This window comes from Amia ocellicauda, chromosome 16 (genome assembly GCF_036373705.1).
Source record: "Amia ocellicauda isolate fAmiCal2 chromosome 16, fAmiCal2.hap1, whole genome shotgun sequence".
Classification (NCBI taxonomy): Eukaryota; Metazoa; Chordata; class Actinopteri; order Amiiformes; family Amiidae; genus Amia; species Amia ocellicauda.
In genome coordinates, this window is record NC_089865.1 from 2,115,028 (window position 1) to 2,130,369 (window position 15,342).

At 47.8% G+C, this 15,342-nt stretch overlaps 1 protein-coding gene across 2 annotated transcripts; it reads right to left on the minus strand.

The window, feature by feature from the left end:
- Positions 1–2,319: 2,319 nt before the first annotated feature.
- On the minus strand, positions 2,320–12,915 carry asb18 (ankyrin repeat and SOCS box containing 18). Of its 2 annotated transcripts, none has more exons than XM_066688230.1 (5): positions 12,684–12,915; positions 7,494–7,761; positions 5,638–6,142; positions 4,919–5,032; positions 2,320–4,231 (listed from the first exon to the last, which is right to left on the minus strand). In XM_066688230.1, exons 1-5 carry the CDS (start codon positions 12,883–12,885, stop codon positions 4,046–4,048), a joined length of 1,275 nt encoding a protein of 424 aa, XP_066544327.1. In that variant the 5' UTR covers positions 12,886–12,915; the 3' UTR covers positions 2,320–4,045. The 2 variants fall into 2 exon arrangements, with proteins under 2 accessions (XP_066544327.1, XP_066544326.1); XM_066688229.1 differs by lacking the exon at positions 12,684–12,915 and adding an exon at positions 10,928–11,343.
- Positions 12,916–15,342: the final 2,427 nt, after the last annotated feature.

Below are 15,342 nucleotides of genomic sequence, written 5' to 3' on the forward strand. Positions count from 1 at the left end.
TTGAGCTACATTTTAATTTAATTATATATAATTCACAGTTTAACCCGGAAAGTCATTATTAGCGGTTATAATAGTTGCACCAGATTTACACATTTATTGACATCCAGGTTCCTTCTTGTAAGTGAACCCCGCTACCTTACACACATACACACACACACACACACATACATACATACATACATGCTGTTATTCTGTGCTGTAGATTTAATCCTCTTTCGGTTTTGGGACCTTCTACCCCCAGCCCCCTCCTTTCTAAAATCAAGGGCATGCATGGCAACTCCCCATCTCCACGGTCACTGGGACATCATCTCATTAAACTCACCCTGATCCAAAACTGCAATGCAGACATTAAATAGCAGTATTTTTCAATTAGAGCTGACGAATTCAATCAAAATTCCATAGATTAGGATGAAATGAGGCATGGGTCATTTACAAGAGAATTTAATTGCACAGCCATTAGACAAATAGTATAGCAGGCACTGTCTGATTATCAATCATTTGGGGGCATCAATAGTGAGGAGTGTGGGGGGGCAGGATGGAGGTGGGGGGGTGGAGGGGTGTCTCTGCACTTAGACGCTGCAGTATTTCCTTTGCCGAGCGGCTAATAAATACCCTCTTTTGTGCTTATAAATTATCTAGTTTAATTAACAACATGGCTTATGATTGGAATATGATTTAATTAAACCTTTCCTGCACGCTGGCTAACATGATCGCTCATTACGCCGAGATAAAGGCAGAACAGCGAAGGTGCAGATTTAAAGACCGGCTGTAATAAAACACTTTGCTCGCTCCTGCACTCTGCTAGCTTTCCATTTCAATAATAATAATAATAATAATAATAATAATAATAATAATAATAATATAAAGAGAATATATATATTGGCCCCCACCGACACTGATGGTATTAAGGAGCCCAGTTATAGCACAAGCATTATTCAAAGGCGTCGCAATGAATAAACCACTGAGGTTTTCTGTGAGGAGAGGATCATCACACTTAGCTTTTGTTGCTGGATAAGACTGGTGCAGGTGACAGGCAGACAGTGAAGTTAGGTGCCCATGAGTCCTTTCTTTGGGGCCACTGTGTGGGTATGTGTCTTTGTGTGGCCCTGTCCTGTCGGCCCAGCAGACCCCAGCAGGGCCACTTGAGTACTTGAACAGAAAACTTTAATGGAAACATCTGCTTTCAGAGGTGGGTTTGGTGGACCAGTAGGAGGCACTGTAAATACCTGCCCATTAACACAATATGCTGTGTTTTTGTGTGTGTGTTTAGAGTCTGAGTTTCTATCTGTGGAGACAGTGCCTTCACCGTAGTAAATCACAGCGAAGGAGCTTAATGGCACATAATGGAGCTGATGAGACGGCAGCCTGTCCTCCCAGCTGGGCAGATACCAGTAAAGCTCAAAGTCATGTTTATTGATCTTCTGAGCCAGGATTTTTCTCTATATCGTCACTACTGATTGCCCACATCATACATGCTAATGCGAATCAATACCAACCACAGGGTGTGGGGGAAGGTACTCAAACTGTGGATATTAATGTACAGCTACTCCTCCGGGCCGCTGATTGAAACTCCTCTGGGTGGGACTGGTGTCCAGTGATCTCTAATAGACCGGCGTGACCAAGGCTCTGTGTGAGAGCTCTGGAGGGATTGAGCTCATACGTGTAAAACAAACACACAAACAAACAAACAAACTGAAAAGCAAACGAAAATCTGCAAGTGAGGTCGAACGCTACTATGATTTTCCACGGGCAACGAATTGCAATTGAACGGGATGGTGGAAATCGAAACTTGGCTGATGTTTCCCTGCAGGAGAGATCTGTACTCCAGGTGCCCATTTCACAAAGCACCCCCCACCCCAAATTCAAACAGTCCTGTTAAACTGGCTGAGCTCAGAAGCTCAATCGTCAATGGGACGTCCAGCACCATGGCCTGGGCGTTGTGTGGAGGACGGGGGTTGCCCATGGCACCTCAACAAAGGTATCACAGGTTGTCGTAATATTTTGGGTGATCAAGATATGTACACAACTTTTCTGTACCCCTAAATATGGTAGTCACTATCTTGTGAGTGATAATCAAAACCACCCTCTTCTTCTTCAGCATTTCTAGTGTTGTGTATGATTTGAAACTAGGTGATTAATAATAATAATAATAATAATAATAATAATAATAATAATAATAATAAATCTAGGAAGCTAGCGTTTATAGTAATGGGTTCAGTGGCAATCCTGCAGTGTGTGAATTAGAAACAGGATTTGAGAAGGCGAGGTTATTCTTTCTTACGTTTTTTTCTTTATCAAATTAAAATGCAATTCAAACCGTTTTTCTTAGTAAACCGAAACTTTTATTGTGTCTCATTCAAAACAAGAACAATGATAATAATATAAGACATACAGTAAACACACAAAGAAATGTCCTATTACCTACATGTGCTTGTTATGAATATGTCGAGCTGTCGTCTAGTGTCTTTGCCGGTTTCCTTAATGTCAGAGTGCACATCAATGACGATAATATAATGACACGTGCTCTTCGTTTTTCATGCTCTTTAGTTCAGGCAGATAAAAACACACACACAAACCCCGAGCAGCCCATTGGAGTTAGTCTTGGCCTGGCCGACCAAAAGCAGGCCCACAACAGTGCACGACATTCAAAGCTTTCTGCTCAAGTGCAAACGTGCTCCAGGTTTCCTGTCTCCAAATAAAATCGGCGTACAGATTCAAAACCAAAAGACAGCGAAACAAACAAACATACAAAACAACAACACAAAAAGCAATGGAATAGTTTGCTTTTAAAATTGAGTTCAGCCAGTGTGTTGTGTGGAGAACTGGCTTTATTTATCACTGATTCTGAAGACTTAAATGTTCAAGGTGTCTTTAAGATGTTTAAGATTGAAACGTGGAACATGGCAATGTAACTCAGTGTGGGAACAATACAGTACCATTTGTGAGATGTATGAGAAGTTACAAATCTTTTTTTTATACTAATACTTTACAAATAATGTATATGATGTCCTTTATCATTCTATGTTAAGGTGCATTTAACACTAAAAAGGAACCTCTATGATTTTGCAATGAAACTGAATAAATAACTCAAGAAAATAGCAAATAAACCCACATTAATTTCAGCCGAGACACAAAGGTGACTCAAAACCAAGCGAGAGGTTCTCCGGCCCGTAAATCTCCTCATCGGTGTCTGGTCAAATTAGCTCACAGTGCCACCTGCAGGACGTGAACTGCAAGACCACCGTGACACAGAAAGGGGGGACGTTAAAGAAAATGTAAAAAGAAGAAGGGACAATCTATGTAGTGTATATTACATAAGGAGTCACTCCGGTTACCCATCACCCTACACCGTTGACCCCATTAGACCGTGGCTGTCTGGGAGAGTTTACAGTTCCTTGATTTATTTTACAATGATATAAACTGCAAGACGACCTTGTGACAGGTAGGGAGAACCTCTTCATCTGGTCCGGTCAGGCAGCCGCTGTCCTGTGCCGTCCTGTCACGCAGGTTTTACAACTAAAGGTAGTTTAATGAATTAGAGAAGCTTAACTGAATGGTGTGACTCTGATCAGGGGTTTGCGAGAGCCTTGCCACTCCTCACAGGCTGGAAACGGCCCCAGGAGACTGATTTGCCTTTGCCTCTGGTTGTCCGATGTTGGAGAGTCAACCTGTGGATCGCTTTTGATGGTGGAGTTTTGGTGCAAGAGATAATAATCATAAAAAAGTTCTTATAGACTGAATTGTTTTCTTTGGGAATGATTTGGGAGACTACGTGCAGGAGTAAGTCCAAGCCTGCTGTGCTTATCTTCATGAACTGATCTACAGACATTATGGGGAAGAAATGGAAAATAAAGCTTTGTAATCTTTCTAAAGGTAGGTTAGCAGACCGGTCATCTCATGCTTGTGTACGTGTTTGACTCACACGCACACACACAGTCACACTCACTGAATGGGTCGTTCGAAGTGTCTTTGGAATCGGTTGGGAATCTTGGTGGGAACGTGGAGCTCAGAGACAGTTTCAAATGATCGGTGTTTGTGGAGCGCCCTAATAGATCACGCCCTCTGGGTCCAATAACATATACCGTTGCAGGAACTTGGGGACAGGCAGCCGAGGAATGATTAAGTGGCAGTCTTTGCCGCAGTGCTTGCGAACGGTGGAGCGGCACAGATGTTGGAGGGAGCGCGGCTTGCTCTCCAGCGAGAACATCGACTCGTAGAAGGTCTGGTGCTTCTGCGGGGAGACAGACGGAGGGGAAAGTTGACGAGAAGGTCAGAACCAAAGCATTGGGAGTTTTCTGCTCTCTCTCTCTCTCTCTCTCTCTCTCTCAGCTACGGGCATTAAGTCATTAAAACGCCGCAAATGAGAAAATTAGATCGCCCGGCGGCACCACGTGCTCATTTCGAACCCTTCTTTTGAAAACCAGTTATTGAGTAATGCAATAATTAATTAAACGTCTGTTACAATTAATGTGACGGAAATAGACAGAGGGGGGAAGAGAGAGAGAGAGAGAGAGAGAGGCCTGTAGATCTAAAAGTAGAAGTTGTGTTAATCAGCCTGGTGAATCATCATATTAACAGTGGTGGATCTCAGCCGGAGAGGCCGGTGAGCCCGACGCCGCTGTGAAATCGAGTTTACTCAGCGTCTGGGACCGTGGGAACTGGAAAGGCCCGGCCCAGTGGTTTGATCTGAAGGTTGTCATGAAAGAAGGGGTCATATGCTTTCACATTCACAACGGCTATTTTCTTTAATTGAGATTCTTGTGTGTGTTTGTGTGTGTGCGCTTTATCAGAGAATTCTTTGTAAATTGCATAGAATCGTAATCCAGAAATAAATGCAATGAGCCAAACTACAACGGAGGGGGATTCCCGCGGGGTTAACAAACCTCGGCCTGGCGGGATTCCACCTCCACTCTCTTACCTGGTACACTTCTTCTGGCACAGCGTCAACCCATTTGTAAGTGACAGCGATGTTGCTGTAGGAGTTGAACAAGATTTCTACCGTGTTGGGTGCTGCGGCGCAAGACGTCAATACCTGACATCGCCGTGAACAGGGAGAAACAGAACAAAAAACAATTAGATTTACACGCAAATCCTAAAAAGACTTCTGTAATGTGGTTTGCAATACTCAGGTTGGTTACCCAAATCTGAAGCTGTGACACAAAATGGAAGAAGTAAATCAAGCATCACACACACTGTCCCCTGGGCTCATTCCTCCAGTGCAAAGCTTTTCCACAGCACGTGCTTTAACCTAGATTCTCTCAGTTTTGCTCCAGGTGTTTTTTTTTCGATGACTTTATCGAGAACCTAAGGTGTACTACGACCCAGCCGGGGCTGTGATCTCGCGTGTGAAGAAATGTTTGATCCCTCGAAAACAACACAGAGCCGATAAGGCCTTGTTTGGTTAAAGTACTGCAATGTTTAAGAGTGTGCTTGCGTTCTGAGATATTCTTCAGCTCCCCAGGCGTTGACACCGACAAGAGGCTGAAATGTGTCTCTTGTTTGTTATAAGCTGCAGCTGGTACTATAAAGCCCCCGTGGCTCCAGTTCGGCCCGGCTGCGGTCAAGCACAAGAGTGACATCACGGGCGTGAGAGAGCGCAGGGTCAATGGGACGAGTGCGTGGCCGCCGGCGCTGTACCTTGAGAAAGGCCAGGGGCCACACTTTGAGGGAGCCGTGGTTGAGCAGGGTCTGCACGGTGAGGTGGGGCTGCAGCTCGAGTTTGAGGACGGCGTTCTGCAGCGTGTTGGACAGCGGGGACACCCCGTTGTAATCCATCGCATTGACGTCGGCGCTGTGCTCCAACAGCAGCTCCACCAGGCCGTGCTGGGCGTTGCGGCTGGCCTTGTGCAGGGGGCAGCGGTTCTCCTGGTCGGGGATGTTTGGGTCGGCGCCATAGATCAGCAGCAGGCGGACCAGCTGCAGGTAGGCGTCCAGATCCTCGGTGCTCTGGGCCCCGGCGCAGGCGGCCCCCAGCGGAGTCTCCCCCGAGCTGCTGGTGCTGTTGGCGTCGGCCCCATAGCGCAGGTACAGGTGGGCGTGGTTCTGCAGCCCGTGCTTGGCCGCCACGTGCAGCGGGGTCTCGCACTCGTCCTCGCTGGGCTGGGTGACCAGGGCGCCATAGCGCACCAGCAGCTTGGCACATCTGCCGGGGGGACAGGAGAGAGGAGTGGGGTGAGGAAGAGGAGGGAGGAGGACAGAGAGGAGGAGGAGGAACAAGGAGATAGATTTTGATTTGGGCAGATTAGACTGTTTTATTTTAACTGTATTCTATACTCTATTGCTTCTATGGCTTAACTATGATCTCTCTAAATTGCAAGTGTCTTGATATTATTACTCTATCAGTTAGTCATATTATCTGGCTTGTTATTTTTTTATTTAGTCTGAAGGGATTGTAATTTTAACCAAATAAATGCATTACACAATACAAACACAAACATCGATGAATTCTGCACTGTTGTTTCAAGTGGAGGCTTCAATCGAGGAGGAGATTACGACAAGCTGGTTATCAAGGCTCTCGTATCGCTCCTCCAAATAATAATAAAACGAGTCAACAGCGGTGTTAACCTCCTGACTGAACGCCGTTTGATAAAGCTGTCTGTGTCTTCCAGCGCACAGAATCAAACCTCATTAGACCTGATGGAGACAGCATGTTCTGCTCACCAGCGCATTAATGAGAGAACTTCCTCACCATCCTTCAGAATGTAATTAGTGGGAATCTAACCATCAAATGGACCATGATGCCCTTAATGGTGTAATAAAAAAAAAAGAAAGAAAATAGAAAAGAAAAAAACGAGGAAGCGGCTCAAATCCCGTCGTCTAACAAAGTAGAACGTGTTCTAATGGAATCAGCGGCTCGTCTACGAAATAAAATCCTGCAGATAAGGCCATGTTCTCTGTTTTTTTCCTTTTCTTTCTTGTCATCATTTTTAATAGGTTTCCCTCTTGATCTCTCCCTCTCTCTCCGTCTCTCTCTCTCTCTCAGTTTAGGTATTACAAAAGACTCTGAACATCTTGCACTGGAACAAATTGGTCTCATATGCTTTTTCTTAGGTCTATTTCTGTGATTTATTTATTTGTTTTTTGAGACAGGAAACCACACACATGCACCACTTCATTACGTGGATCACTGGACTTGTGTACACAGTTATCTACTGCCCCCACTGACCAGAGACCATGTGTATCATGTATTAATCCCCCCCCCACACACTCAGGTTGATGAAGAGATTAATATCCCCTTTACCTCTCTCAGCTGGGGTTCAGGAGTTCGGACAACCCCACCAGACACACGTAGCAGAAGGTAAAGAGTTTATTTTGGCCTCGACTCGCTTGTCCTCCTTCTGAACTTCATTGGGGGCACGCAATCATGAGTTTCGCCAGGCTTTGGCCGCCCCCATGAAATGTAGCTGCTACCCTCCCCTCTCCTTCCCGTCAACAACAAATCTCTCCACTGCTGTTCAGTCCCAGTCGGACCCCTACACCCAGTGTCCACTGACCTGAAGGACTGCGGGGTCTTGCACAGGTGCAGTGGTGCCAGCCCCTCCTCATTGAGCTGCGCCGGGTCGGCCCCGTGCTCCAGCAGCAGCTCGGCGCAGGCCTCGTTGGTGTTCCCGCAGGCCTCATGCAGCGCCGCCTTCCCCCCCGGTGCCAGGTTGGGCCGTGCGCCGTGCTCCAGCAGGTAGCGTACGCAGTCGGTGTAGCCCTGCGCCGCCGCGATGCATAGGGGACTCGTCAGCTCCCGCTTGTACTCCAGCGACCACAGCCCTGCGCAGACGGGAGAGACAGGCACAGTTTAAGACACGAAGCACAATGCTGAACATAAATCTACAACCAGGTGTGCGTTCTTCAGAGCACCATCTGATTTCCACTGCCCCTGACGGTACACGGAGCTGTCTCCACACCCACTCTGGAAAAGTGTATAGATATTCAATAACGCATCAGATTAAATGTTTAAACTATACCTGGGATCTGTCTGTATAAATAAACTAGGTACAAAATACACAAGAGGGTTTTATATTTTTCATTGGGGGGCCCACAGCCGCTATGGACCTCAGAATGAAACTTGGCTGATAAATAGGAGTGTAAATGAAATGAAAAATTGAAAGGCAGGGATGCAGGGAGGATTGTTTTCTTTAAAAATCCAATGTAGCTGCAGATTGATAGATGGTAAGAGAGCAATGTACGCTACACACCTTTAAAAACCAAACCAAACCCAACCAACCAACCAACCAACCAACAAACCAGCAAAACCGACAAACCAAACTCTCCTCAGTTATTCAGTCCGTTACCCAAATCCTCCTCATTTACCTGAGGACCCATAAGCCGCTACACACTTGACCCTCCACTCCAGCTCATCCTTGTTTACATCAAACACAACGTTGACCTCCTCCCTGGTCCCCCCTACCAGCGCCCTGAGGCCACGCAGGTCCCCGCGGACCACTGCCCTGTAGAGGTGGACCGAACTCTCGTCCCCGCTCTCCGATACGGGCTTCTTGGCGCCGGCCTCCAGTGGGGCGCACTGAGCACCCAGCTGTGGGGCGGCACCAGGCTCCCCCACGCACACAGTCCTGGGCATCTCCCACCCTGCTGAAGGTCGTCTCCTCTCCACAGAGTCAAGAAATGCTGGGCTGGTCAGTCAGGAATGTGGTTATATAGCTCCTGACCACCCACCCCCCCCACACTCTCCTATTGTCCCACTCCCTCATTGTTTGCCTATTAATAAACCTATTGTTGACCAGATTTCTAGGCTTGAGCTCACTGTACAGTTAATTTTAGCATTGATGTTGTGTCAGATGATACTGGCCGCTTGACATGTATTTCAGATATGGGACTTGTTTATCTGACACCTTCGCCTGCCTGCCTGTCTGTCCTTTGTGTTTTATGAGCAGTTGTCGCTTTCCCTGGGCAGAAGGTATTGTGTGATTCAGTATGTGGTCTCTACAAGATCTTGGCAGGGCCTCAAGGTTAGGGCACAGTGGAAAGGTGGGCCAAGTTGGGACCGATCCACTGGCGATGTACAGTAAGCCACTGCCGTCCCCCTCTCTGCTGAGATCTTCCAGACATTCAACTAGACGGGCAGCCAAGTCTGGGTCTTGGCAACACTGTAGCATGTTACAGAGACAAGGGGTCAAAGCCAACTTCACAGGCACCAGTCGAGTAACCTGCAACACCGAGAGACTGGTCTCCAGATGCCCAAAATGGGTTCACCACGAGATGCTCCTACGCACAGACAGGTGTGTCAGTTTCTCCGTGCTCCCCGTTGGTTATTTCATAACACTGACATGCACATGATCTCAGACTGCCTGCAAGCGCGACCCTGTCTAGACTGAGCAGCGGCTGAAGAAAGCTTTGAAGTAGCAAAGGTTGTCTTCAGAGACGGGGAGAGAGAGAGAGCCTTCTGTGTGGAGGGAATTTCTGCAACTACAGGACCACCAGATCGACCGCTGTTTATCCAAACGTTTGTGTCACATATGTAGGGCAAACGCATCATTGAAGCAAACATGTTAACACACCGCAGGGCTGTTTTTAACCATGAATGGGTGCCTATGAACTTGATGATTATTTTTTTAATGTCTGGTTTCAGTTTGTCTTGGAATCACCAAAGGTTTTTATAAACAAATGTTGATCATGCAGCGTGTGTAATTATGCAATTACGGATACACCAATTAAGCTTTAAATAAACAACGCTGGGATCATGTGGGTCCCCAGCAATTGAATCTAAGGTATTAGTGTCCGTTTGGGAAGTAAAGCGGGGGGGGGGGGGGGGGGGGGTGCAGGGCAGGGCTTTGAAGTCCTAATCACAGCTGTTTAAAACGCTGCCAAGAATGATGAACTGCAGCGCAGCAGTCACATGGAGACCTGCGTGTGGGTGGGGGGGTGTTATTCCTGTAATACCTGCACAGAGCTCTTTTTTAAGATGTAAGCTATGCTATGGGGGGCCGTCAGTGTGTGCACGGCAGAGTGACGGGGTCACAGTGGACTGGGCGGGATGAGGCACCACTGTCTGACCAAATTGCACACAATTACTAACCTGCAGTTCACTCTCACAGCACCAACAGTTACGAGTGATTCCCCCCCACTCCTAGCTGTGCAGGTACCAAAATGACGAATTGAAGGCTGTGTCTCACCACACTCCTTTTATTAAGAGCTCCTATTGCTCTCTTTGCTACTCCCCCCACTGCCAGTGAGCTGGGAGGCAAAAGCAATAGGAGAGTAGGTCAAATGTATCAGTGCCAGCAGGGTGCGTTTCTCCTGAAAGAGAATCCTCAAACAGCTGTTTTACCTTTCTCTCCTCATTCAAAAGAGCAGAGCAGTCTGCAGCATCCTCTCTTTCTTTCGCTTTCTTTCTTCTTTAAAGTGTCATTTTGCTATTGTGATACAGCTGTATTGTTCCTAATTATGAGATTATATGACTTGATTAGTACATCTTTTCTGTGAATGAATGTGCCGTTTGGTTTATACAGATATGTTCGGTCTGTCACTCGTTTAGTTTTGCATTACTAGCGAATCTGTTTTGGAGAGAATGCAGGTAGTTTCTCTCGCAGACATGAAGGGAGGGAGAGAGAAAGAGACGTGTGTCTGAAAGCTCTGTCGTTTCCAAGGCTCAGCTCAACTGAAGGAAGTGTGTGCAGATACAGCTCTCAAAAGAAAGAGGAGTCCTCTGGAGTCTCCACACAGCAACACCAGAACAAGGAGACCCGTGTGGCCAAGTCTTACACTATTCTGGCTTATTTTTGGAAATGCAATACACCTTCAGACCTCCATAGACCACCAATTAAGAACCAGCAATAATGGATTATTCTCAAGTATAACATCTTTAAAACATCTTGCACACACCAAGAGAGGCATTTCCAATGGTAACACAACACAGAACCAGCCCCCTTTAATTCTCTCTCTCTCTCTCAACCCCAATATCTCGGCGAACCCTTACCATACTTCTTGGCCGTCCACTGCAGTTCTTCGCTCTGGAACTCGATGACTCGGTTCAACTCCTCCACATCGGAGAATCCGTCCTGCAGGTCCTTCCAGTGCTGGGCGAGCATCGGTCTGAGGACGGAGGGGCAGTCGAACGCCATCAGTGGCCTCCTGGCTGCAGCCCTGGGCACGGCGCTGTCCCTGCGGGCGCTCTGCAGGCAGCTGGGGCTCCGGGCACTTTCACTCTTGCCTTTGTCATACACAGTGTTACTCAGAGACACCGGAGCAGCTGAGCAATAAGAGGCGACGGCTCTACCTCTCCGGGAAAACATTGCTCGAATTGTCGCTCTGAAACCGAAGCCACAGGCGATCGTCTCGTCTCCTCAAGGCCACCTCAATGTCTGGATTCTTACCTGCTGCCTGCTGGCCGGCCCCGCGGTTTATTTATACCTGGTGTTTTGTGTTTGTTATTTATAGCCGCGGAGAGGAATCAGATTGGAACCAGAGTTCGGATCACAAGACCGTGGCCGTGATAGGGCCACCGGACAGAAAGGGGGGGAGAAAAGAGCAACAACAGCTTGGAAAGAAAACAGAAAAGACAGTTCCTCTGCGGTTTGCAATTGTGTGAGGGGAGGGCTGGCAGGTCGATGTTTGTAAACAGGCCAGAGACAGAGCGAGGGGCCGAATGCATTCGCAGTGATATCACCACAATGTGATCTCGAAATAGGACCCAGCGTGCGGTGACCAGACACAGAAATAACAAAGGCTGGAAAATGTCGCTGGGAGCCGTGTGATTGGACGCAGGATTGCGCTCTAATCTCGCCCGCATCCCCGGGGACGCTTAACATTCTGATGTTGCTAAAAGATCCTCGTTAAAACAGTTTGCCCTCTGCTGTGACTCGACTACAGAGATTTCTCGCTAATGTTCTTCCACTCAAACTTGAAATGGCTTTTGTAATGCGCTTCAGAAAGTCTGTTGAGGTGCCGGATAAACATGAAACATGAAATATCTATATATTTTGCATCTTCTGATAACATCTGCTAACAGGCACACTGGAACCGGCAGGTCAGCTTCCAAGAGCTGCACAGCATTGAGACCGCAACGATGAGACAACCACCAGCAGCAAATTGGTCTTCATTGAAACTGTTATGATCCCATTTAGCTGGGCCTATAATGCCCATTGGGTAAATTATAACACAAAAAAATCCCATATTTATAGGATATAGAAGCAAATTAATTTGTATGCATTGCATGTAGTCTCACAACAGTCTCACACAGTCTTGATGTTTTCATGGTATAATTCGTGCAGATTTCACAATTATATAGGTGTCCCCGTGTCTGCGGATTATTCATTCCGGATGATCTCCCGTTTACTCAGTCACATGTTTAATGAAGCTAAAACGTTGATCAATTAGGCGTTGTGAAATAGGGTTTTTTTGGCAGAATTGACAGCACCTCTAAAATATTAGAAGTTGAAATCACCATCTTTGTATGAGCGCCAACAAAATAAAACAAATAAAAATAAGAAGCTCTAATTGAGCAAATCATTAATCCAATTAAGGCTTCAGATTAAGAAACTGGGAAAGCCAATCTGTAAGGAAAACCCAGCAGGCAATGGAGTGATGCAGGAACAGGAGCTGAAACCCCTACAAGAGCATGATGGGATACCACACATGGGCCGCTCCATCCGAACCCCATGCACCACCGTCACTGCAGCCCCCCGGGGTTGTGACATGCGACCCCCTGGCCCCCTGGTCCCCGAGACACCTACCCAAAAGCACGGCTGGAGGGAGAGCCACCGCAGGGTCCTTCATCCAGTCATCGTTGGAGAGTTCGATGGTGGCGTTAACACCCTTCACTTCCTGTTGGAGCAGCCGGCCCACTCTCTCGCGGTCGCCTGTCTGCAGCGCCCATTTCAGCTCTTGAACGAAGCGTGAGTTGAGCCGGTGATCGGGAATGGCATCTGCGCTCATTGTTTTTGCCGGTGTGGGTTTGTCTGTCTAAAAGCTGCTTTCATGCCCCCGAATTGCAGGCTTTTCAATGGCTGTTTTTCTTCAGCCACGTCTCCTGCTATAGATAGATTGGGCAGTGCTGACCAGACACGGATCTTGTTTCTCAACACGGCCCTCAAGCCAAGTTCTCTCAGCCTTGGTATCCAGGCTTGAAGTAATACACACACACACACAAACATTACATAAGAGAGAGATTACGCCACCCAGCTGTAACGAGCTCATACACTAGGGGCCCCGTTACACTCACGTCATGTCAAGGCAAGGATATTGTAGAGAAGCCAACAGGAAGACACAGCGCCAGACCGGTGCACTGTTCCTCCTCTCCACCTCTCCACAGCTCCCTATCTGAAAACCACAAATGACAAATCCTGGGTTCATCACTAACGACCCACCGCTTTTACAGCTAGGCCCTAATGATATGGGCTCATCCCCGAAGGATTCCTGAACAGCGAGGGAAGAAAGGGAACGCAGGGAGGAAGCTATGTGGGTAATTGCCTCGGCTTCTGGTTTGGGCAGCAGTAAACAGACGCGCTGTCAAGTTAATGCTAGCCCGCCCCAGCCTGCCGGGTCACGAGCCCCCTTTGATTCACACATTCCCCGCTGTAGTATTTGACCTTCACCAGTCACTCACCAATTAGTCGGGTCCGACCTACCGTAATTGTGGGGGAGCACACCTGCACTTTAACGAGAACTTCACCTGGTTCTGCAGTTATCACCTGTCCACCGCGCAGTGCCCCTCACTCACACAGCGGGATCTGAGCCAGTAGAGGCGTTCCCCGCCTTTTCTTCTTTCTTCATGCTTTTAAACACGTTGTATTTTACTTAACCTTTCGCCTGCGTTTTATCCCGAAGTCTGTAGCTTCGGGGGACTTCTATCCTCTTCCCTTCAAAGACGGACAGAGTTACTTTAGGGAGGAGGGCATGTTCTCCCCAGACTCTGAGCTGGTGGCTGGTCACTGAGACATGAGTGGAGGATTTTTCCCGGTTTTGTTTGATATACAAAGATTAATGTAGTTCTTTATTTGTTCACAGTTATTGCACACGCGAGAGAGGAAGTGGAATTCCCCAGCGTCCCGGGGATCAGTGAAATCCACAGCTAAGCTGATCACAGACGCGTCACACTGTGTAGTTCGTGTTTCCACGTTTCCATAACATAATGAAAATAAAAACAAACGAGCACACATGAGCACAGACAGCGGGCCTCTTGTTTGGTGAAGATTGACAGGTACAACATACGTGCCTTTACGAACGTACAAACATTCGACGTTCGCACCCCCCACCCCGGCATCGCTGTGATTCCGAAGCCCTGGAAGCCCACCTGCTGCCATTCATCTTCCTGCCACCACAACACAGCTCAGTCTGCGTTCTCTTTAATGTATTTGAAATTTCTCAGTATATACGGTGCAGTATTTCCTGTTGCACATTGCAGACGTTCATCGTTTCCTCTCGTCTGCATGGGTGACTTTTTGCGACGCAGTAAAGATCCCATGGAAGGCAGGAGGGACGCACCTGAGACACTAACCTTGGCCCCTGCCCTCTTAACGAGGACCTCTGGGGGGCCGGTGCGGCTCGAAGCATTTTGCGACGGACGACTTCCTGCACAGCCTGGTTTTTTGGACGGCACTGACGCCGGCGAACGGAGTCTCGTCCGGGTGAAGCGGCCCAAGGTGAACGTCAGTGGTTTTTGGCCTCGTCAGTCATGAGTCCCAGACGCAGGACGCCACTCCATGGGCACCGGAAAGCAAACTGCACCCACCCCGGCTGGCAGACGTCGTGTCTGGAGGCAAGGCAGGCTCACGCGTGCCGGAAATAAATTGGCACGGGGAGCAGAAACAGCACATCGCCCCACAGTTCCCTCCCAGCCCGAGACAGACAGCGCCGCCTGCCAGTGATGGGCCCCACAGGGACCCCGCCAGGGGAATTGTGGCTCAGTGTTTAAGTTTGATTTTATTTGAGACAGCAGCCGAGACTGCGCTCCCAGATGTGGGGATTCCATATTCATATCCCATCAGGGAGGCGCTATGAGAGAATTGAGAATTATACAGTAAAATGTGTTTTCCCTTAATTATTCTAATAGGTTTTCACAGCTCTTGAATATGGACTCCTCTTGGCCCTGGGAGCTTGGCACATCACCCAAAGGGATCGGGTTATCAGATCTCAATTCCCTGCTCTTCCACAGGAATTAAACAACGTGTGTAACAAGCGACACAGCGATTTCATGCACAAATAGTCACAGGATTTCCACACAAATATAAATTTCCACACACCTAAGTGTATTGGTGCTTTTACAGTAATCGTATACAAGATTGGGTTGCGTTAAAAACCTTGTAACAGGCGGCAGAGCCGGGGCCAGTCAGCGCTGCACATCAGAGGAACATAAAATGGATGCTTGACTGTTTCCAGGTCTATTTGGCTCAT

Excerpts from the sequence above, each read along its gene's own strand:
- asb18 (XM_066688229.1), bottom strand. The coding sequence starts at position 11,243 with ATGTTTTCCCGGAGAGGTAGAGCCGTCGCCTCTTATTGCTCAGCTGCT. Across the intron at positions 6,143-7,493 it reads AAGACCCCGCAGTCCTTCAG|ATGTGCCAAGCTGCTGGTGC; the intron begins GTCAGTGGACAC and ends TCCCCCCGGCAG. Across the intron at positions 5,033-5,637 it reads GGCCCCTGGCCTTTCTCAAG|GTATTGACGTCTTGCGCCGC; the intron begins GTACAGCGCCGG and ends CGGCGATGTCAG.